Source organism: Zootermopsis nevadensis, unplaced genomic scaffold (assembly GCF_977971745.1).
Source record: "Zootermopsis nevadensis isolate Lab colony 2312 unplaced genomic scaffold, Znev_1.0 Znev_ptg000001l, whole genome shotgun sequence".
NCBI classification, from domain to species: domain Eukaryota; kingdom Metazoa; phylum Arthropoda; class Insecta; order Blattodea; family Termopsidae; genus Zootermopsis; species Zootermopsis nevadensis.
In genome coordinates, this window is record NW_028259133.1 from 6,466,510 (window position 1) to 6,491,419 (window position 24,910).

A 24,910-nucleotide genomic window follows, 5' to 3' on the forward strand; every position below is an offset into this window, starting at 1 on the left:
CTTCAGTGGATACACATTGTTTTCACCCATCATGCTGAGGAATGTGAGAATCTTTGAATAGGGGGTCTGAAAAGGAAGCGGAAGCCCACTTGACAATAACAATGTTTATTGCTGTTTATGGTTATAATTCCCGGGTTGACAGCTCAGGTTGAACTTGTCAGAACCCTAGAGAAAGTGATGCAATATTTGCAGCCCCTAAAAGAGGCCAAAAGAAGTAGCCAAGTCTACTTACAATGTTGCAAGTTTTGAGTTCCGCACAAGGAACGTTCGTGGGGCTGAGTACACAACTTACGTCTCAGACAAGGAACGCTAGTAAGATAAAGGTTAAATTGTTCTTGTTTTGATTTTTGGGAGAGGGAGAAGATATTGTGTCACCATCAGTGGACTAGTGGTTAGCGTGCTTGCCACTGGACCCAAGGTTTGCAGGTTCAAACCTGGCCAAGGTCAGTGGACTTTTAAGGGTGGTAAAAATCCGTAGCACAACTTCCTTCAGAGGGGAAGTAAAGCAGGCGGTTCCATGTCATAGATTTATGGCATGGGACTGCATGAATGAGATGTTTCGTAAGTGAAATTTAGCAGCCAATTCTCACCCAAGTCTCCCGATTGACTGCTAGATGGCTCTGGCAGTGAAATCGGGATTGAGTAGAATTTTGCAGAGTTAGTGGGCTGGTCACTCACTACTCACAAATGCACACTTCAAAGAGTGAGAAACCTCTGTAGAAGCTGCCAAGACCCACGTTGGGTTGTAGAACAACTGATGATGATGAGAATATATTGTATGCCCTTTGATCTATCAGTTTACCAACCATTTATAATATTACTATTGTTTTCAAGGTGGAAATTGCCAGTAAGAAACATTCAACTGAAAAATTCAATGGAAAACCGTACGTCATGGAGAAAGCCATCACTGGGGATTTTGCATTAGTAAAAGCATGGAAAGCTGATGAAGTTGGCAATCTCATTTTCAGGTACAGTTTAAACATATATTTTTCCCTCTTGTTTCTCCCACATATATTTCCTAAACCATCTTAGTATATAAGCAGACTTGATGGATTGCAGCAGACTTTCTCATTCTGTTGTACAGGCGATGAGATTTTGCTATGTGCAGTTTAACATATCCATGGATATTTCAGTATTATGAAGAGCATCAGTTTCCTATCTTCAGCCATGGTAAAAGCTGCTGCACAGGCCCACTGAGTTGTGCACACAATTTCACTGACTCACCCTATTATTTTGACTTTGGGGACTACAAATTAGTGGTGTATCACTCATGAAATCCATTTACATTTACAATTTTGTGTTTTTTACATAAACATAGTGATTCACAGGAACACAACACCTGCATATAACCAGACTCACCTTTATAGATTTCACAGTCATGAAAAAAAAGAAAGATCATCAAGAAAAATGCAGAGGCTTCATTAGTTGCTAGTTAGGAAGTTGATCTGGAAGTAAATGCAGAGGAAATTAAGTATAGGCGTATGTTCATGTCTCATTATCAGACAGCAGAAGAAATCAGGTATAAAGGTAGCTTTGAAAATGTGGCAAAGTTGAAATATTTGGGAGCAAGTATAACAAATAGAAATTGTATTTACAAGAAAATTAAGAACAGACAAAACTTTGGGAAATGCTTGCTGTCGTACAGATCAGAATCTTTTGGGAAAAGGGGTTGGAGGGTGTGGTTTGAATTCATCTGGCTCAGAATAAGGCTGTGTGGCAGATTCTTTTTGACATGTGAATGAACCTTTGGGTTCCATGAAAACCAAATTTCTTAACTAGCTGAGCATAAAATTAACTTCTTAAAAAGGACTCTACTCTGTGGATTAGTTAGGTTTTATGTTCAGGTGTCTCATACAAGTTTTCCAAAGTACCATGTATGACCCTATCATGGTTAGCACAGCTTAACATACAGAATGTTACAGAAAATAATAATGTAACAGGAATTAAAGAAGTTGTGAGACATGTACAATGCCTACTTTTCTTCAGATATTTAAATTTGTGTTACTCATTCCACGAAAATCTGGAATTTGGTTGAAGGGCTGTTAGCAGAGACTTACAGGATGGACGAATAGATACACAGACACACGGCCATGAGGTTATGACAGGTAGGCTGTCCTCCCAGTCTCTTGAACAAACAGATTAGGTGAAAATTTCTGTCTTCTGGGTTGTTGCTCTGTGTAGTCTGGTCGATGTTTACCAACATTTCAGAGGTCATACTGCCTGCATCATCAGGGTGATCGCCCTGATGTCGGAAGCAGTATGACCTCTGAAACGTTGGTAAACATTGACCAGACTACACAGTGCAATAACCCAGAAGACAGAAATCTTCATACTCACCGTTGTGAAAATCTCAAATCTTACAGATTAGGTGAAGTCCAGTTATTTTAAGTACAAGCCGAATAGCATTAAAAAGTTTGAATATATTTATTATCTGTCAAAATAATTGCTATTTTAGAGATTGTGAAGCACTCTTGTATATGTTTTGATTATGGTCTTCCGGGTCATGACACTGTACTCTTGTAGATGGCTACCAGTGTTTTGGAAGAACCTGCTTCTTGTGTCTTGTTTGTGACAGTATATAGTTAGTTAGTTACCATTATTTATGGAACCTTTTGCCTCCATATTCTACCCCAAATATGGAGGCTGGAATTTGGTCTAAAACACTTGCAACCATTTATAAAAGTACACAGTGTCACAGCATAGAAGATCACAGTCTAATATTTTGCTTATATGAAAATCTTAGATCTCATTACTCACTCTGTTTTAAATAGAAGTTATTAAGCCGTTTAATATGTTTTCATTTATGACAGATATTACTTATTTCTAAAAAAGGTATTTTTATGTAGAGTTTCAGAACCATGTGTTGAGTGGTGGTTGTGATTCATCTTATGCTTTAGAATTCTTGATATGATCATGGTGGTAAAGGTAGATGGAAGGATATTAGAAATGGTGTTGAGATTGATTCATATGTTATTTGTACCATACAAATCATTTTCCTTTAGAAAACTAGCTACAGATTGTTAATCTGTAGACAACTATGAACCTGAGCAAGCACAGTGCTCTTAATTTTGATGATTTTGTTTTTAGTTTAGTATATTATGTTTGCTTAACAAAGAGTGTACATACTTAATTTTCTAGAATGTATGGCACATTTTGTAGTGATTTTTATACTTTTTAATTGTAGGAAATCTGCTCAAAACTTTAATTCAACCATGTGCAAAGCAGCAAAGGTAACAATTGCAGAAGTAGAAGAAATTGTGCCAGTGGGCTCAATTCCTCCTGATGCAGTTCATGTTCCAGGCATCTTTGTTCACAGGATTGTTAAGGGTGACAAGTATGAGAAGAGAATAGAGGTGAGAAAGGAAATGCATTTGTGTGACGAGTTTTAAACATGACTTTTACCATGAGAAGGAGCTAACAAAATGTAAATATGCTTTACATTGGATCTGCATCAACAAAAATATAACAAACAGATGTACAGGGTAAATCAAAAGTAGCCGCACAACTTTGGAGAACTGTAACTGTGTTACCTGTAGCCAAAATGTGCTGATATCAGCACATATCTGTAGAGTGTAACCTCAAGTTTCGTTTGTTTGTTGTAGTTCTTTACATTGCCACTGAGAGCGCTTGTGAATTGTGGAAAACCAAGTGGAGTCTTATAGTGGTGATGAAAGAGCACAATGTGTGTTCTGGTTCCATCAAACGAATCCTCTTCCGTAATTCTCTAAGATCGTTGGGTGGCAAACGTGATCCTTAATATATCCCCACAGGAAAAAATCTACTGGCGTGAGATCTGGTGAACGAGGTTGCCAAGCGACTGGACCTGTTCGCCTAATCCACCGACCTGGGAAGTGGAGATCCAAACATGCTCTGACTTCTGTATGGAAGTGAGGGGGTGCACCATCATCTTGAAATTGAGTTGCACTTTTCGTTTGTTCGAACCAGAACACACATTGTGCTCTTTCCTCGCCACTATTATTATTCAGTGTTCTGTCTTACAAGAGGTCCATTGCTCTGCCCAAAAAGAGCTCTCCAATTTTCCCTATTCTCAACTTCTCGTTTTAATTCCTGGAACTTCATCTTCTTTCCTTGTTTCAGATCGTCGGTAACCTTATCAGTCTTCTTCCCAGTCCTCGCTTTCCTTCAACCTCTCCTTCGATGATATCACTCAGTAACCCATTCCTTCTCATAATATGTCCCAGCCAGTTAGCTTTCCTTCGTGTAATCGCTTGCAGAATGTTTCTTTGCTCGTTGACTCTCCTCAATACTTCTTCGTTGGTCACTCGTTCCGTCCACCTGATCTTCTCTATTCTTCTCCAACACCACATTTCAAAACTCTCCAGGTATTTCTGTTCCTTCTTCTTGAGTGTCCAAGTCTCTGCTCCATACAGCGCGACACTCCATATGTAACACTTCACTAGTTTCTTCTTCATCTCCAAGCCCAACTTGCTAGTGAGAAGTATCCTCTTCTTGACGAAAGCTGCCTTGGCCATGGCTATCCTTGCTTTTACTTCCTTGGTGCATAGAGTGTCCGTCGTGATTATGCTTCCCAAGTACTTGAAATGCTCCACATTCTCCAGCTGTTGGTTTCCAATTACAACGTTCAATGGTTCTGCTCTCGGTGCTATCCTCATTACCTTTGATTTTTCAATGTTGATTTCCATTCCATACTCTACCTGTTTCCACTAACTTGTCCATCATGTTCTGTAATTCCTCTTCTTCCTTTGCCAATACTACTAAGTCGTCTGCATACTTTACAGTCGTTATCACTCTTCCTCCAATTTTGAAGTCTCCTGTTCCCTCCAGAGCTTCCTTGGCAAGCCATTCCTCGCCACTATAAGTCTCAATTGTGTTTTAAACAAATCACAAGCGCTCTCAGTGGCAATGTGAATAACTACAACGAACAAACGAATTTTAGGTTACGCTCTACAGATATCTGCTGATATCAGCACATTTTGGCTGCAGTTAACACGGTTACAGTTCTCCAAAGTTGTGCAGCTCTTTTGACTTACCCTGTATTTGAGTGTGATGAGGGATTGCATTGTGTATTATAACAAACTGTTTGATGTTGACAAAGACCAATTAATTACCCTTTTCATGTTATTTTATTTGGCAGTTTTTATTTTCTAGTAATTACTTTTAAATAAGCAAATGGAAATTAATAACATTGTGGTTATGTTCTCCTTGTATGTGTGTGGTGTTTTTAGAGACTGGTAGTGCGGAAAGAGGCTAAGCACTCATTGGCTTCATCAACGCCAGCAGCTCTGATGAGGGAGAGGATAGCTCGTCGAGCCGCGGCAGAATTCACAGATGGGATGTATGGTATCCTTCATAGGAAGTTGCATTCAGTATGAAAGATAGGAAATGTTCCTATTGTAGGATTCGAGATTCTCACAGCAGTGAGTACAAAGATGGCTGTCTTCTGGGTTGTAGCGTTGTATAATCTGGTAGAAGTTTACCAATGTTTCAGAGGTCCTTATTGCCACACCGCCCTGATGATAGAGGACCTCTGAAATGTTGGTAAGCTTCTACCTGATTACATGGCACTGCAACCCACATGACAGTCATCTTTAATGTTCTTATTATTTTATTTTATTTCATTTTATTTCTTGTTTGAAATTATTTACCTTGGTTGAGGCTTCAATATGGATCTTCTGTTTTCTGTTCATGTTACCTGTTAGTGGGGTACTACAGTGTGTTAACCACAGGTAATGGATGAAGACAATGTAGAAGATCCATTTTAAATTTCTGGCCTGAGTGCTGTAGTCTTACACAGGAATGAAAATACTGTACTGTGTCATGTTGGAAGTGTGTTGTTGATGATGGTGTAATACATTTCATGTAATTATTCTCTTGGACTTTATTCAGTATCTAAATGTATTTATTTAATCACAACATATTGGAAGGTAGATCTAGTTCATTCGTCATCTAAGTGTAAAAACACATTGCAGAAGTTGGTTCTACTTCTAAAATGTCATAGTTTTAAAACTCTTGGACATTGAATAAAGTCTGACAGAATAATTATACAGTTCATTATGATGATTTATGAGGAAGTTACAAAATGCTCTTAAAAGTTCAGAAGAGTCTCATCAGACAAATTATTTAGTTCTTGTATTCTGTATAGTGTGCATTTTGTTTGACATTGTTTTATGTGATTTAGTTATAGTAGTTATATGTATTGTTTGAATGTATTTATTACTTTAGTTTGTAGTGGTATATAGGACCGAATTGGGAAACCAAGAATTGATAATTAACTTCATTTGTTGTGTTTGGTTAATGAGGGTTAACAGGGAAGTATTTAAGGATTTTCCAAGGCATTGCTTTTTAATTGAGCACATTGCAGTCAGGCACCTAATACTTGTAGCCAGTGTTTGTGTTACGTTGTTTATATGCACAAAATACCAAGAACACATATAGCTGATATTCAGACATGTTACTCAGGTGTATTGAACTAAAGAATGACAGTTGTCGGTGGTCTTATATAGATTGAGTGTAACAGATTGCTATGCTGTTCGACAGTTGCAGTGCAAGGCTCTTTGCATGTAATGAGTAACTCTTAATAAGGAAATATAATCTTCCATGTTGTAGAATTGATGTGACAGATAACGCAGTCCATGATGGTTAATTCTAAAGACAGTTGACCTGGTGACAGATTGTTAACCACCAGCACACTATTCATTTGAATTTGGTGTATTATGGGTCACTTTAGTATAGGAATGGTGTCAACATGTGACCCTTATTTTGTCTTGTGACACTGGAGTGGGGAATATGGCTGTCTGAATGCAGGATGTACTGGGTGTGTAATGTTAGTGCTGACATTAGATGACAGTGTTTCATTCTATCCAAAACAGAAGTATGATCATTTTCTGCACAGTGAAGTATTTTGACATATTCTGAAACTTATTCAGCAAGCTCATTTTTATCTGTGTTAGTGGACAGAGATCCGGGGTAGGTCAGTCAATATTATGACTAGCTACAGGCTGGATGATCGGGGTTCTATCCCCGATGGGGCAGATGATTTTTCCTCTAGCCTGTGTGTATAGACCAGCTCTGGGGCCCACCCAGCCTCCTATTTAATGGGTACCAGGGTCCTTTCCCAGGGTAAAGTGCAGCTGGTGTGTGACACTGACCACTCACCGCATCTAGTGCCAAGGTTAAGAATGAGTAGAAGCTATACCACCTCTCCCCTCAAGTGCCTACATGGCATATAGTGGGACAGCTTTCGTTTTGTTTTTACTTTTTGTGAGTGGACAGAAGAACTGACACATTACTCAAAATGGCAGCTAATCTGATGTAGTGTTTTTATGTTTGCTTTCAAGTTACATACTTGCTTACTTATGTTAGATCTCAGTTACAGCCATCTTATCAGAAAATAATGTGTTCTCCAATTTTAAATAATTGATTAATATTTCATTTCACTCAATAGCAACTGAATGTTTTTTACTCCAGCATTAATGCAATTTATTCATCCTCACTTTTGTCTGTTCAAAGCTGCCCCATCTTGTCAGTTAGAACATAACTAGAGTATCTACAGTCATCTTAAACTACAATTTATTGTAGTTGTGTATACTTTCATAACCTTCCATATTCATCAGCCATAGACGTCATTTACTTATGAAAGCACAATATGAACTTTTTTCTTTGCCTGCAAACACGTTTTACTGTGATTTTCTTAAGGTACCGTGCTTTCCGGTACACTGTGATTTGTTGTTTCATGTTCAGCATTTAACATTTTTCATGGATTTAAACCCCCATACAAGAGGGTTCCAGTGAGGCTTCAACTCCACAGTCAGCATTTAGCAGTTTAGCTTAACCTATCATAACTTCACCATTACTCTATGCATCTCAAGGTTTATGTCATGTTCCCAATGTAAGAGTACTTCGTGCTAACAAGCTTTCCTCTATTTGAATGTTGTCTTGCTTCTATGACATGGATGTGGGTTTAGACGTAAGGGGGTTTAAAATATAAAATATTTTCATGAAATACTGGTTACACCCACTACTTCTAATATGAAAACATGGAATAGTTTTGTTGCATTGCTCCATGAAGTGGCTGACAAGAACTGTATGAATGGAATCGGCACTAGGAAGAGGGGATGCATTTCATGCATGGTGAATTATGCATTCCTGAAATATTATGATGGAAAAAGTTTGTAGTATAGCAGTAGAAAGGCTAGAGTTGATAGTCTACGCAATTTAAACATTTACTTAGAGATAGAATGATCCATATACATAATTGTTATTATTTTTAGGCCAGTAATTTTAAGTGGGCAGGACAGTAATTAATCTGTAAAACTGATAATTGAGGGTACTGGCCTAAGCACATTTACTTCAGCAAATTGTCACTTTCATATATCTCAACATGTAAATCTAGATGCTGGGATTATCTCCTTCATGTGAATCCAACAGAAGCGGTTTTATCACCTGAAGATGGGGTAGAGGCAACCCATGAAACATTATGGTTTCATTTTAATGTAGTGAATGATGGATTTCATTTAAAAAAACAACAATATTGAACATTTCAATGTTTAAATTTTTTTTCTGAACGTTGTCATTCATATCACTTTGTTCAGGTAACATACATTAAAACTGAACTGGAATCAAGACATACATCTCAGATGTTAGTTTCAGTTTTTTAAATGCAAGTGCTTTGTGTGCAGTGTGTTAATAATGTTTCAGTTGTTCAGTATGAAATCTATGTGAGTTAGGCTACAACTGTTGTGTCAGGAAAAATATAAATAACTGGATAATACACATGGATAAAAAAATAGTTTACTGTTTGACATATCATAGTTTGCTTATACAGTGTATATATAAATTGTCTTTTCAATTTTACTTGTGAATCAAACCTTTTTGGAAAGACATAGACACACTGAGCATAATCTGCAAAAAAACTCTCAAAGTTTTTCTGAACATCATTCATATTCAACATGGGTACCACTGTCACATGTACAATGCCCAAACAATATTTATGCCCCATCCATGTATGTTGTGGGATGTAAACTGTTGCAATAGCAGCTGCATTTTTGTCCTTCAAATTGTTGATATTTTTTCAGTCAGTCAGTGAGTAGTTCCATATGAATTTGATAGTTTTTAATTTGTCTGAAATGTTTGCAATTTGTTTCTGTGTATCCTGCAGTTGTCTTCATTACATAAAGTTGCATTGTACTAATTTCAGATTCCACTCGATAATGTCCTTAACAGTGTTAATAGCTAACTTGGGTATTGGTATACCTGTTCAGGCCAGCAAATATGTTCCTAAAAACATGACAGTATACATCCACAGTGAAAATGGTATTTTGGGATTAGGTCCATATCCAACAAAAGAGGAAGTTGATCCAGATTTGATTAATGCTGGAAAGGAAACTGTCACAGTTATACAAGGAGCTTCGTACTTCAGTAGTGATGACAGCTTTGCTATGATCAGAGGGTAAGTTAGTGGGCTATCACATGTTTATTCATTTAAAACCTCAGGATTGCCAATTGGGCACATTGAAATCCCAGAGCAGAGCAAAAATATTGTTTATGAACTTGAATTGTTACTTTATATTATTTGCCATATATTGCATTTTAAGTAATTTCTTGTTCAGAATAACAAATATCGTCTGAAGATAGTGTACCACTGAGTTACTCATCAGTACTAAGAGAACTGTTAATCATTAGTCCCTTTTTACATAATTTCATACATTTCCCACTTACAGATGTTCTCTTATAGTTCCGGTTATTTTCCACAATATCTTTGTTTTGTACCGAGATTAAAACATGATCAACATACCATATCATGTAATTATCCCATTGAAGTTTAAAACCTTAAGCACTTTTAAACTGTCAGTCACATTCAAAATATTTTGTGTTCTAGTAGCTGAATTTCCAATTTTCCTTTTTTCAAAGTGGCCACATAGACGTGACAGTGCTTGGAGCCATGCAAGTTTCTCAGTATGGTGATCTGGCCAATTGGATGATTCCTGTAAGTTTGTAATACCTGTGTTAAAATCTTTATTGTAAAAGTATTTATGTATCATTATGTGTAAGTTTTATTTGTGTGAAAGTTATTTTTCAGAAGTTAACCAGAAATTAAATATAAAGTAGATATTCACAGGGGACAAAGTAAGTCTGTGCTTTATGTATAATCTGAATGTCTGAATGAAGTTCCTGTAGTTTGTACTCTATGTGATCTGCTGTGGAATATGAAACCTGTTTTGAATTTATGATGAAACTCTTGGAAATCAGGCTTAGTTGAGTTGCTTATGTCTGTAAACATGCTTTAATTGCACCTGTTTATTTTAAGTTCCTCTGCACCATCTGTTTGATTATGTCTGTAAAGAAATTTTCTTCAGAGTGCTAACTATAGGTGCTGACATTGTACAACATTTTCACACAGATATCACTGTAACCTTAAGAAGAAATAGCAAGACACATGAATTGGTATTTCTGTACTTTATGTCTAGGGAAAAATTGTGAAGGGAATGGGAGGAGCCATGGATCTGGTAGCAGCACCACACACAAAAGTTATTGTAACCATGACACATTCAGCCGATGATGGTTCATACAAGATTGTAAGCAATTGTACCTTGCCGTTGACTGGCAAGAATTGTGTGGATATGATCATTACAGAAATGGTATGTAAGAAAATTGATTATTGTATTTTAATTGTGTATACTTTGCTGTGTGTTTGAAGGTAAGTAAAAAATTTAAATCAGTTTGATTATGAGTTTTAACAAAATAATCACATAGTTGTGAAGACATAAAATGCCGTATTTTTCTATGTACTTTGCCTCAGTCTTCTTCTTCTTCTTCCCAGAATTGCGTCTTAATCCCAACACCTGTTTACAATCAATCATTGCCCAGAATGTGTGTAAAGTGCTTCATTGCCTTCCTTTGAATTCTCCTGTGGTTCATTCAGTTTTTACCATATTGAACTGTCATTCTCCTATAAATTTAAGTAATGTTTACACCCTATGATCACCAATATCATGTTGCATATTATTGATCTTAATTGCTGTTTTCTATTAATGGAGGTGCCATGATAAACATGTCACAGTTTTGTCACTACTTAAAAGAAAATTAAAATTAACTGAACACATATGGAGGAATGTTTGAATTGTTTATATTTGCCAACTTTTTCAGTGCTGCCAACTTCACTTGAGGTAAGCTTCAGTTCTGCTTAATGTCCTACATTCCCTCATACTGTTTATCTGTTGTTATTTCTTGTAAAATGGAAAGGAAGACATAATTCTGATAAAAATAAAACAAGTTATGTTCTTCTTCTTCTTCTTCTTCTATGGCTCTCCGGTCCGTATTCATCCATGGCCTCCTCAATTCCGTCTGTCCGAGGCTTTGATCGAGGTTTCGAAACATCTTCCTTTTTACGGTGCAAGGTTGTTAGCCTTGCGACCAACCCCCAACCTGGAAGACCAGGGTACCTGTCTTAGTCTGACCTCTCCCCCTCAACCAATCTGGCTAGGGATGCCCTACAAGTAGCTATGCTACCGCCAGCATAGCTCTTGGGATTTAGTGTTGTGTTGTTTGTGTTTAAAACCTTGTGCTATAGAAAGCAGTTATCAAGGTGTTACTGGTACCTAAGTAAGAAAAGAAATTGCTCCTAGCTATCCTTACAGTAGGTGTCCAGATACTTAGGTATACAGAGAAATATTCTTTTAAAAATTGTTTAAATTGATTCTTTGTTGTAAATGTAAATTATTGTTTGTTTCTAATACTTGTTACAGGCACATGCAATTTAAACTTTGTTCAAATTTTTGTGAATATTTGCACTTGATAACAAAGTTGCTTCATTGAAATTGGGTCAGTGATCTGGAAGTAATTATTTGTATACTTAGAATATTACAAAGTGATCTGAATTTTCAGTTATTCTACATAAACATTATTTATAGTTGCCGTTTTAGCTTTCTAATTGCATGCCATCTCATTTATGTTTATGTTTCAGCTATAAGATTTCGAAACCTAATAGCATGTTGCATTGGGTTTTCAGTGGGCCAAATAAATTAAACCTTTAGTTATGAGGAAATAAAAAAAAAGGTCTTTTGAGGTGTCAGAAGATTGTCTTTTACCTATCAATTTAATTCTAAAGAATGGATAATTTTGAAACTTTTGTTCTATTGCAAATTATTCATCCATGACTATCAGTTTTTCTAGTAGCTGTGTGTAATGTACATTTTGTATGTCACTTAACTCGGACACAAATAGAATTTATGTAACAAAGCTGTTATGACACCAGTAAAGAGAAAATGAAGGAAAAGTACTCATATAAGGTGCTATCCAAAAGATTATGGACTTCCTTTGATGTTGCAAGGGAAATGATGGTATGGAGTCTTTTTGAGTAGTTTGGTGCTAGCCTTCCTCATTTAGCTTGCTTTGATATAAGTTTACTTGCCTTCAATTGAGACTGTGTTGAGTTTGCATCAAGTTTTGTTACACTCTTAGAAGAAAAAGCTTTCAAAACATATTTAAAAAGCCAACAATGGCATTTGGACAGCAAGAAATGGGCAGAATGCAAACTTTTGACCAGTTTGCAAATTTAGTCATAGACTAACATGTTGAAGATGCAGAACATTCGCGGCATCTATGAAGAGCCAAAACAGATGAGAATGTTGCTTCAGTTACTTAGTTAATTCAGTAAAACGCATTTGAATATCCATGACCTGGCAGACCAGTTGAGGCTCTCCTGTTACCTGCAAATTAATTATGATAGAAGAACTGAACAGGATATATATTGTGGAGGAATTTGTCCGACCCTGTGTTGGCTGGACACTAATAGCAATAGGACTTCAGTGTGTATCACCATGAAGAACAGGTTCAGAATGACCTGACCTTTCTTTTAAAGGTCATGAAGGAGGTGACATGGGTTTATGGATATGATCAAAAAAATGAGCAGGAGTCATGTGAGTGGAAAAACCCTTCATTTTCACATCCAAAGATCAGGCAGGTTTGTTTGAATGTCATGAGCATGTTGATAGTGTTTTCTATATGGACAGGGTCATTCACCATGAATTTGTCTCACAGGGCCAAACTGTTTACCAACACTTCTACAGAGGTACGAGGTGCAATCGGAAAGTTTCTAGACTGCGCCTATAAAAACCCGTACACTTATCTCAGGTATTAAATTCATCCATCACCCTTGAAGTAGTTCCCCTGGGAGTGAACACAACGATCCCAGCGCCGCTGCCAAGCCTGGAAGCATCCCTGGAAATCTTTCTTTGTCAGCCTGTCAAGCACCATCTGCGATTCTGCCTGAATCTCTTCTATCGTCTCAAATCTCCTTCCCTTTAGCTGAATTTTCATCTTTGGGAAGAGGAAGAAGTCACACGGCGAATAAGGAGGGTGCGGGATGACGGCCATGGTGTTTGAGGCCAAAAACTGCCGAACTTTGAGGGCGTTGTGCGCTGGCGCGTTGTCATGATGCGTCGCATGTGGATTTCTTCCTTTAGAATCAGCTGACAGGTCCCATAGCCTATCCCAACAATGTCGCACAAGTCGTTGATGGTACGACGTCGATCTTCGTGAATGGCCTGCCGAATCTTCGTAACATTTTCGGGCGTTGTGCTCGAAGATGGTCGTCCAGAACGCGCGTCATCATCGACAGAGGTTCGGCCATTTTTAAAACGTGAATGCCACACAAAAGTTTGTGCACGACCCATTGCGGACTTCCCAAATGCTTGCTTTAGCATTTCATAGGTTTCCGTAGCCGTTTTGGCGAGTCTTTGGCAAAATTTGATGCATACGCCATTCCGAAATCGCAGGAGGGTCGGTGTAATGCACTACCAAAACGCCCGTAACTAAGAAACAAATGCTAATTCGATGATGCCGGCTGGCACACTGATTCACTATGAATGTAGGCCGCACCCCCTAGCGGCAGAAGCTCGTACTACATCCGGTTCGCCCTCTATTGACACAGTCTTGAAACTTTCCGATCGCACCTCGTATTCTACAGTGTCAGTGGGAAGGCATTGGGTTCAAGCATTCAGGAAAATGGTGTGCTGGTGACTGGTTACTGCATCATGGCAGTGCTCCTGCTCACACTGCCCACTCTTTGCAGTGATATATGGCGAAGAACAACATGGCTTTGGCCCCCCTCTCCACCCCTACTGTCTAGACCTGGTTCTTAGTGATTGTTTCCAAGACTGAAACTGAAAGGGAAGAGATTCAGTGACATTTTGAAAATTCAACAGAAGTTGAAACGATACACTTGCGCAAAGGTGACTTTCTTTGAAAGTCATATCATGGAACAAGTCTTTTTTTGTAATATTATTTATTTATTATTGTATGTTACTGTGTTCAGAAACTTTTCAATAGCACCTTTCATATGAGCTGATGGTAAAGAGAGGATTTAATATCAGTTAGTACACTGAGAAATGGAAGTAAGTGCTAAGACCCTGAGGACCATTGTGCATACTGTATAAGAAAATTTGGGACCAAAATTTTGCAATGATTGTAATATAGATTTCAGATATAAGGAGATTTTTTATAAGCCTATTCATTATGTTTATAAAAGATGTGATATTTTTATGTGGAGATATATTTTTGACAATTTAATAGACATTTTCACCAATATACTGAACTCCCATTCAGAGGGTTCTGGGTTAAATCCCCAGTCACATATTATGATGGAATGTGTTTTAGTTACTTCTATGAGCATAGGTAAACTAAAACAACCTCAATGGGTTGCCAGCCCATGTTCTTTGTGAAATATAAATTTTAAAAACTAATGTCCTTCATAACTTAGATCATATCTTAGGGAAACAAGCCGGGCATGATCCACAGACTTGTCCGGCTACACAACCAACATTTAATATATGTCCACTGACATTTCCACATGTGTCATTAGTTAAAACTTTCTTCTTTGAGATGCATGTATAGTAATGCTAAATATTTTACATTTCTAGGGTGTGTTTAATGTTGATAAGGAGGAGGGCCTCACACTCATAGAGATAGCAGATGGTGTTGGTGTTGAGGACATCATTGCATCGACAGGTTGTGAGTTTGGAGTGTCACCAGACTTGAAACCTATGGTACAAGTGTCAGTTGAAGACTGAAGATGTAGGGACATGCAGTGTGATTATTGACTTACAGAAATGTTGGTACTACATCTTTTCCAGGAATTCATCAAGATTATTTCTCATAGTATAACTCTACAGTCTTGACTTGAATCAAATCTTGTAAACATTTATGTTAATTGTAGTATTGCTTACAAAATTATTTCATATTTTTAATCGCTCTACCCCTGTTTTGTTGTAGGACAAAGAAGGAAGCAGTAATTAAATTATTAATATACATTCAGGTATTTTTCAAAACATGCTATGGAAGTTCAGTAATGGTGTATGGAACTGAGGTTGTAGCAGTGGAGTTGTCATTGTTGGTCTTCAGGGTTGTGACACCGTATGGACTTGTAGGATACTACTGTATTTGTGAAACATTGGTATCTACCTGCAAGTCCACATGGTATTACAACCCAGAAGATGAATATCGAGTAATTCTGTTTATTCCAGTAATTGAACTTGCATGTCTTAATATATTTTTACATAATTCTAAAGGGATATAATCTTTATTGTTTCTGTTGAAAGGAGTGTAATTCCAATGTCTGTCTGTTACTGACATTTTGATATCGAGGTTAATGAAATGCTAGAACAAGATTTTATGTACAAATAGACTATTACTTTGTCTTGGTTGTTATGGGGACATATCATAGTGAAGTGAGCCAGTGTTTATAAGAATAATAATGGCATGAACTTTAACAAATGGAACAAATTCTCATCATACTTGTTTAGTATACAGAATAATACATGGGCCTTAGATTGTCTTGATTTAATGTATTCATCAGGGGCTTCAAATTGGTACTACAGAACATGAAATAGGAACGGTCTCTGATGTGTTAAGTTCAAGATTGTTTGCTCCATATTTTCTTAAATTCACATCATTGTGACACAGATGTATGAAGTAACTACAAATTGAACTTATGGAGAGTGGACTTGTTTTACAGTCATGAACTGTCATTAAAATCCTTCATTAATTTGACAGTAGTTTGATGACTTTAAAACAGTTTTCATATGATTTTCATATTAAATAGAAATATAAGAAGTGTATATAGTATGGAAGAAAGGAAAACAGGAAAGGTTGAACATCCCATAACAAGGACAAGCTTGTACAAGCTTGTATAAGAATATGCTCCTACTTTCATATGTGTTTCAGAACTTATCATTAGTTTGCCATAGTCATTTTCTTGTAATTTTTCATCTACACTTTTACTCTGTCTTCCATCCTATGTAAACTGGTACAGTTATTTTAATTTGTTTATGCTTTCTTGGATACCTATCACTATGAAATTGCCACTGTCAAGTATAACATACTGTGTTAAGTCACTTATTTCATCACATCAGTATAATTAAACACAGTAAGGAGACAATTATGTAGAGTAGTAAATTTTTATATATTTAAAAGAGATTTAACTTTCATAAGGATGAATAGGGATGCTGGGCTAATTTTATATTGTGATGAACTTGAATAAAAACTTCATGTTTCTTGTGCTTTATTCAAGTATTTGTAATTATCTTTTTACAGATGAATTTTATGTAAAAAAATTTGGTAGATATGACATTACAGCACATTATTTACTTATCTAAAATGTTAAAAGCAACTCACAGAAGTAAGCATTTTCCTTACAACTTCATATAGATGAATTGGAATAGTATTTAATCCAAAGAAATGTAGTTAAACTTTTTGCCATTCAAATTTTTCTATATGTATGTATCTGGTATATGTTTTGAATGGCTCATCTTTCATCTTTATTATTTGTGTAGTACACCAAGTACGTACAAACGATTTCTTATGTTACTCTTGAATGACTTGCAGCTAAATGTTTTTTATCTTTCTTTAAGTCATGATGATTGTTGAGTCAATATGATTATTTGAGTCTAAAACCCTTTTAATACATTCTGTGGAAAAACTTGAAGCTTGATACACTGAAACAACACTGATTACATCTTGGAATGGGGTATATTGTGACCAAGGCCAGTAATTATGTATCCAGTCAGAGGTTTGAATTCACAGAATCTAGTCTAAAATCATTAATAGCAGCTTTCCTGTCATCATTGACATCTCTTTTCATGTCATCCTATGTAATTGACCATATGTTTTCAGCTGTAGTGTCAGCTTGAAACATGTTTGATGTTTTCTGAACAGTCATCATTTTAACAGTTTTCCAAATTATAAAAGATATTTCAGATCAGTGGATTTGCTGTGATAAGCACAGCAAATCCACTGACCTTCAAACACTTCTAGATTTATTTTAAGAATTTTTGTGTGTTCAGTTATTCGGCTAGTCATGTTCGATATAATATTATAGTATATAAATACTGTACACTGTTACACATTTAAACAAAATAGCTTTTGTCCATAACAAACAGTCATGTACCAACAACTAGTAGTTCTCTTTCCATGGAGACTTTTTTTATCATCTATGGTCAGCTTGACCTTCGTCGCCCCATCGGGGTTTTCTTGTGAAAGTACCACGGTGGTTTTGCCTTGCCTTCCATGGCCAGTCTTTACCCACCAGACTGGAAGAGGGGACAAACATCCATGCCTTGAGTGGGACTCAAACCCACGGTCGCAATGGCCAGGCGCACAAGGTCTATGCCTCAGACCGTGTGGCCACTGCGCCGGCCCATGGAGACTTAATACTTCCCAAATGCCCATAATACAGAAAGCTACAGAATTCTAATTGCAAGAAATAAAACACATACATGTGTGCCTACACCGAGTGTTAGGTTATCTAATATTTCTGTTTCTCACCACATAACCATATATCACTTGGGACAAACATTTTATTTCAGCAGTGTTCAGTGATTATGTTTGCCTGTGCCTTAAGTCAGTATACTGATTATATCTAGAACATTTAAAGTTTTGTCTTTCTGTCAGAACAGCATCATTCTCTTATTCAGTTACTAAATTTATTTTTCTGTGACAAGTGTGTTTACTTATTCTTTATAGTCATGTTACTTATTTTCAGCCTGCATATCAACAGGTGACTGACAGTACAAAATTTTAGAGTTGGGAAGTTTTTATTTGCAAATATTTCCAAACTGGTTCCTATGCTTAATTCAGCACACACCATGATGTATGGAGGAGTGGAGGCATAGCTCAAGATATTAACCTTGAATTACAGTAGTATACTGCCAAACCTTTAACCACAGAGTTAAATCAAGCTGGCATGCTGAGGTATGAGGGTTTATATTGCCTTTTCCCATACAATAAAGGTTAACTTTTGCAGTGGGTGTAGGTGGTCAGCTTTGCTCCCTGACCATTATACCCCATGGAACGAGCATTTACTGTGCTTTGTACAGCAGGTTGGATGGGCCTCAGCTAGTTGGACATGGTGGCAAAAGTAAATTCCTGCCCCTGTCAGGAATCAAACCCTGGTTGTCTAGCCTGTAGATAATCATTATACTAACTGAGCTGTTCTGATCCTGTAAATAAATTACAGTTTTGGAAATGGTTTGTACACATGCCTTCTATTTATACATACTGAATGGCAAAGATAAAACGTTATTATTATTGATAATTTATTAATTAGTTGTCTCTTTGAAAGTATTACATAACTTGCATCAGCGTGACAGAAATTTAAAAGAAAGAAAATATTAATCCTTAGGAGACTTCAATCATGATTACATTGTGAAGGGTATGTGATATATCTCTATGAATGTTTGGTTTCTGTGTGCTACATTTTTATATTGAAAGGTCACTTCTGCATGAGATAACTTCTGGTAATGAAGCAGACTTTTAAGTTGCTCATTCTGAAGTATGTCATGTGAATTCTGCAGTGTGCTTGATGATAGTCAAATGCTTCAAAATCTGAGTCCCAGTAAAACTCAAATAGTTGGTGTGTGGTTTGTAAAGGAAAAGGTACATTTTTATACTCACCATGAATGTGTAATTGAGTCTTAGGAATATTTTGATAAATGAATACAGGAAACCATAGGATATGTAATTATAGTTTTATTAGTATTTTGTTTTGCTTGTAATTGGGGTTGAGTTTTCAGTACATAAATGGTTGTGTAAGAATTTTATGTTTTGTTTGATTTACATATATTTCAAAATCTTACTGAATGATATTACACAAAAGGTATTTTGGTTTTTATATGTATAGTTAGTTTCTTTTTAGCTTAAATATGAAGGTTAATTATCATGGCACTAATGCACTGTATGGAACTATCGCCTGCTCTGGTGTGTGTACATGTGCAAATTTTTACACGTGTGTGCATTCATGTGTGTGTGAGAGAGACACACACACTTGACCCACAAGATATCACAACAAGGACACAGTAATATATAAATAAAATTACTGGAAGTGTAGTTTTTACAAGAAATTCTTCTCTTTGTTGCATTTTTTAAATATACATGATGATTCAGAAGTTTCTGTGCACTGACACACCACAGGTGGCACATGAGACTCACCTTGACCCCACAGTTGTGTATTTCAGTTTAATTTAGAATAATATGTGAAAACTGAGGAAGATGCAGCTGTGGGCTTGACACATGAAGCCGAAATAACTCTAGCAGTTCTTTAGCTCTGAACCAAACTTTGACAGATTGAGTTTTGTCAAATATGACATTTCGTATTACTTTCTTCTTCTTCTTCTATGGCTCTCCGGTCCATATTTGGTCCATGGCCTCCTCAGTTCTTCTCTTCCATTCGGTCCTATCCTCCACTGCTCTGTTAAGTCCGTCTGTCCGAGGCTTTGATTGAGGTTTCGAAACATCTTACTTTTTACCGTGCAAGGTTGTTAGCCTTGCGACTAACCCCCAACCTGGAGGACCTCGTATTATTTTGTATGGTTGATATGTGTTCAAAACATAATTCTCACTGTCTTTCTACTGGCATACAGCACATGCCCGTAGCAGTCTCTGCTTCACAGTGTTCTTATGGATCAAAGTTCTGACAAAAAAATTACAAATCAAATACACAACATTCCAGGCTGTCTATTTCACTTCTAATTGGATATAGATTTTACTGGAAATCATAATTAACACGACTCTTATTGACACTGTGATGCTGGATGTGTCTGGTTCCCCCCACAAGTGAATACTTACAGTAGAAGAAATTCCACAATGAATGTTGATGCAGCAACCAGTTGAATGAATGGAATAAAATGGCTTTAGAAATGTCCAATTCAGTCATTTGGTACTGCAAAGAAATTGTCCTTCTTTGTCTGTCTCCCAAAGATACTATAATTGTGAAAACTGCTGTCAAACTCCCTTTCTTAACTTGCAAGTAGGACATGTTGCTATATTATGTTTGTCATTGTAATGACAATATTTCTAACTACAGTAAAACCTCTCTAACTTGGACACTTGCGGTTCCACGATAATGTGTCCAACTTACAGAGGTGTCCAGGATAGAGGGAAAGGGGAAAAGCATCTTTTCAAATTGTGGTGTAATGACAATGTGGTAATTGTAGAGTATTATGGAGCCCTCCCCCCCCCCCCCAAAAAAAAGGGAATTACTGATAACAAAAATCAAAAGGGTAAATTAAATTTTTACAAATTTTGTTTTCACTAAATTAAACCTGCCTGGATAAGTTCAAAGGGAAGGGCACCAATACTTTACGTTTATCGACAATGTAATCTAGTTACTTACATAATCTAACTACTGTAGGCTTGCTCAAATTAAGAATTAATGACAATAATAATAATCTTTTGAAACCCACTCTCATGGTTGCAATGTTCAGAATGTATTTTTTTAATTGTACTTACGGCATTAGCTCAAGATATGATGTCACTTATTTCTTGTAAAAAATTTCATCACAAGACACTGCCTTTTGCTTTTATCTTGGAATTTGTCCATTCCCTTTCTAATTTTCGCAGCAATCAGAATAAAGTTTGAACCATTCCTGGTTGACTATGAGGGAAAGCATACCTTTCCAATTTCCTTTAACACTGTTTAACTCAGTTGGAAGCACTGTACTGACAAAGTTAAAACTCCAGTGAGGGGTTCAACAAAAGAATAACTATACACTTTCACTGGATTCCAATGATGTGTTCAATGTCTCACACCCTCAACCATAAGCTAATCCTCAGGTAGAAGGCATTCATCAGTCAGAAATTCAAAACAACAAAATACTAACTGTAAACGTTTCCCATAAAAGCGTTGAAGCTAAGTGCATGCATGCATGCACCTGTCCATCTTACAACAAAAGGGGTGACCAAGTTCCAGGATAAAGGGGTGTCCAAGATATAGGGTATTGTGGATATGTAAAATTATAGGATATTCACCGGTTCCAATTAAAAGTGTCCAATATAGAGGGGTGTCCAACTAGAGGGGTTTTACTGTACTTGTATTTTTTAAATTAATGGAAAGTGTCCAGAACACACTCTACATTAAACTTTTAAAATAGTTCAGCATCTATTTCTTAACTGTTTTCAATATGCAAAAATAATTATAATAGGGATATAATTTGAATTTACTTCTAACTCCACCTATCTACTACCCTCTAGTAAAACTTCTATGTCCCTCTTTATTGTATTTGTATCATAACCCAATAAATTAACATCATACTGAACGTAATAATAGGCTTACAAAGTAATGCAAATTTTCTTAGTAGGTTATGTGCTAATACTGGATTTCCATGATTTTAAGATGCCATCAATTGTAAGATATACCCTTGGTTTAGTTTTAAGATTTCAGGAAAAATATGTTTATTACAATAGTAATTATCAATATTTAAACATCTGTTTATGAATACGGAATTTTAATTCTTGCTGTCTCTGTGTTTATTGTTCCATGGCTGGTGCTAAGGACATAAAGATTATCGTTGCGCTTTAGTCGTACAATATAATAATGTTTCGATATCGATTTTTATATATACACCAATGAGTCCATGTCAAGGAAGAAGGTACCGATTCTTAGACGCCATCAAATTTACATGTCTGTAATGGTTTACTTCCAAACAGTTTATTTATTTAGTGTTCTGTCTGACGACAGGTCCATATGAACAGGATCCTTTCATCCTTTTCTTGGACTGGGACCTGTTCATATACGTTCTTGGCAGATGATCCAGAAGTGGTTTGCCATTGCCTTCTTCTGTGTGTGAATGGAGTAATTGTCCTGGGCCAACAAAATCCAGTTTCCTTCAACTCCTATCTCCCATAGATCCTGCCTGAGATTATCCTCCCATCTACGTCTAGGTCTCCCCAGTGGTCTCTTCCCTCAGGTTTCCCAACCAGTACCCGGTGCACACCTCTTGTCTCATCCATGCGCGCTACATGCCCAGCCCATCTCATTCTTCTCGACTTAATCACCCTGACAATACTGGGGGAGGAGTACAGATTTTTAAGCTCATCATTATGCAGTTTTCTCCACGCCCCAGCGTCTTCCCTCTTAGGCCCAAATATCCTCCTCAACACCCCATTCTCAAACACCTGCAATCTGTGTTCCTCCCTCTGAGTGAGAGACTATGTTTTGCACCCATACAAAACAACAGGCAAGATTATTGTTTTGTACACTTTAATTTTTAGGTTCTTAGAAATCAGACGGGAAGACAAAATATTTTGAACTGAGAAGTAGCAAGCATTTCCAGAATTTAATCTCCTCCTAACTTCCTCATGAGTGTCATTTTGATTTGTTATTGTTGTTCCCAGATATTTGAACTTTGTAACCCTTTCAAAGGACATTTCCGTCTTCTGGGTTGTTGCGCTGTGTAGTGTGGTCGATGTTAACCAACGTTTCAGAGGTCATACTGCCTCCGTCACCAGGGCGATGACGCCCTGATGACGGAGAACCTCAAGCCTTTCAAAGGACTTATTAGCTACCCTAAGATAATTTTGCCCGCCTGTCTTCTGATGACGAGATACTAACATGTACTTAGTTTTTTCTGAATTTACTTGTAGCCCCACCTGTCTACTAGCCTCTAGTAAAACTTCTGCGTTCCTCTTTATTGTATTCATATCGTCCCCCAATAAATTAACATCATCAGCATATGCCAATAGCTGATGTGTCCCATTCAATTGCAAACCCTGCTGCCTATCTTGGACTTTCCTGATAGCATATTCTAGCGCGAAGTTAAAGAGCAAGGGAGACAAAGTATCTTGTTTTAGACCCTTCTTGATGAAGAATTTTGCTACAGGTTTCATTTAAGTGCGTTTTCATTAGACTCACAAGCTTCTTTGGTCTCTGTTCAAAATTGAATTTGCCCAGTTACAATGGTTCATTAGTTATCACAATCAAATTCAAAGCTGAAGACAATGTTTGCTAAACTATTATGTTGTTGCTTTACATTCTATAGAATAATTACATTAACAAAGCAGTGATTATGTTATTCTGGGTTCAGATGCCCTGTGGTCTTAAAAGTGTCCACACAGCATCACAACCCAAAAGGACAACACTGACATCTTCACTGCCACAGGAAACTCTAATATAACATGCCTTAACAAAGTTACATGTTTTTCATGCTTTACCATCTTTTCAGGGCCCTACATTATGTAGTCCCAGCTCACTAGTTTCAGCATCAACCATATTATTTTAGAAAATTAAACAGTACAACTTTGGTGTTGCCTTTAATGGCATAAGATGTATCATTTCTAACCTGCAGCCTGAAAAGAGAGGGACAATAAATGCACATTTTATACACATCTGGTGAAGAATAGTACAAGTCATGTTCCACCAGCTCCAACTGTCACTTCCAACATCCTAATAGCCACTTTCTACTCATCAGGCTTGCCAGCCTTCTTGCCTTGGGTCTGCTCCACAGTATCACTAAGCTCCCAGGCTTTCCAACTTACAGTTGTCACCCCTGAAACAACATAGGAACAGTGTATACAAAGAACATGAGTGATAAAAGATGTTACAAAGTGATGGGGATGGTGATAAAGGGGCATATATAAAAATTTGTGAATTGTCCTTGTTCTTTTTATGACATTGTGTTTAAAAATTTTGACATTCCATTGCATGCTTAAAATTGGGTTATCTATTTCTCAGTTAATATTACCCCACAGGAACCATTTTTCTTGTGAATCCATAGTATTATATAAAGTTCTGAGTTCAAAACATAAAATCTAAACAAAATCTGAAGGTTTCTGATGATAGTGCATTCAAATATGTAAAATTATTATTTTGCTCCTTGTTCATCATCCAAATTATAAACTAGAGCATTTTGGAAGCTGGATTCTGCTTCTGTCATTGCGTATAAAAGGGAAGGGGAACAAGAAATCCTGTTGGCCCTCTTACCTAAACCCACAACGATTTATATAAATGATGTGTGATAATGTTTGTTGTAGATACCACATAACATCCTGTTGAAAGGGATCAGAGTAGGTGAAAGATTGTAAGCGAGGAGAGATAAACCTTACTACAGTAAAACCCCTCTAGTTGGACACCCATATATCCTGGACACCCCTCTATATTGGACAGTTTTAATTGGAACTGGCGAATATCCTATAATTTTACATATCCACAATACCCTGTATCTTGGACACCCATTTATCCTGGAACTTGGTCACCCCTTTTGTTGTAAGTTGGACAGGTGCATGCATGCACTTAGCTTCAATGCTTTAATGGGAAACATTTACAGTTAGTATTTTGTTGTTTTGAATTTATGACTTATGAATGTCTTCTGCCTGAGGATTAGCTTATGGTTGAGGGTGAGACATTGAGCATATCATTGGAATGCAGTGAAAGTGTATAGTTATTCTTTTGTTGAACCCTTTACTGGACTACAGTAGGTATTGCTGGTACAGCTTTAACTTTGTCAGTACAGTGCTTGCAACTGAGTTAAACATTGTTAACAGAAATTACAGTAGTTAGATTATGTAAGTAAATAGATTACATTGTCAGTAAACATAAAGTATTGGTGTCCTTCCTTTTTAGCTTATCCATGCAAGTTGAATTTAGTGAAAACAAAATTTG

At 36.8% G+C, this 24,910-nt stretch overlaps 2 protein-coding genes across 12 annotated transcripts in view; one reads left to right on the top strand and one right to left on the bottom strand.

Annotated features, from left to right (window-relative positions):
• LOC110829277 (Succinyl-CoA:3-ketoacid CoA transferase) overlaps window positions 1–19,076 on the top strand; it is a 28,168-nt gene extending 9,092 nt beyond the window's left edge. For both annotated transcript variants that reach the window (XM_022062846.2, XM_022062847.2), the window contains 7 exons: window positions 835–968; window positions 3,185–3,353; window positions 5,208–5,322; window positions 9,214–9,430; window positions 9,892–9,967; window positions 10,449–10,619; window positions 14,901–19,076. In XM_022062846.2, coding sequence (XP_021918538.2) covers window positions 835–968; window positions 3,185–3,353; window positions 5,208–5,322; window positions 9,214–9,430; window positions 9,892–9,967; window positions 10,449–10,619; window positions 14,901–15,050 — 1,032 coding nt within the window. In that variant the 3' untranslated portion in view covers window positions 15,051–19,076. The remainder of the gene's footprint in view (window positions 1–834; window positions 969–3,184; window positions 3,354–5,207; window positions 5,323–9,213; window positions 9,431–9,891; window positions 9,968–10,448; window positions 10,620–14,900) is intronic.
• Window positions 19,077–23,133: 4,057 nt separating this feature from the next.
• LOC110829278 (ubiquitin carboxyl-terminal hydrolase 36) overlaps window positions 23,134–24,910 on the bottom strand; it is a 33,867-nt gene continuing 32,090 nt past the window's right edge. For all 10 annotated transcript variants that reach the window (XM_087360926.1, XM_087360828.1, XM_087360884.1 and 7 more), the window contains one exon: window positions 23,134–23,798. The gene's annotated coding sequence lies outside the window, so the exon portion shown is untranslated. The remainder of the gene's footprint in view (window positions 23,799–24,910) is intronic.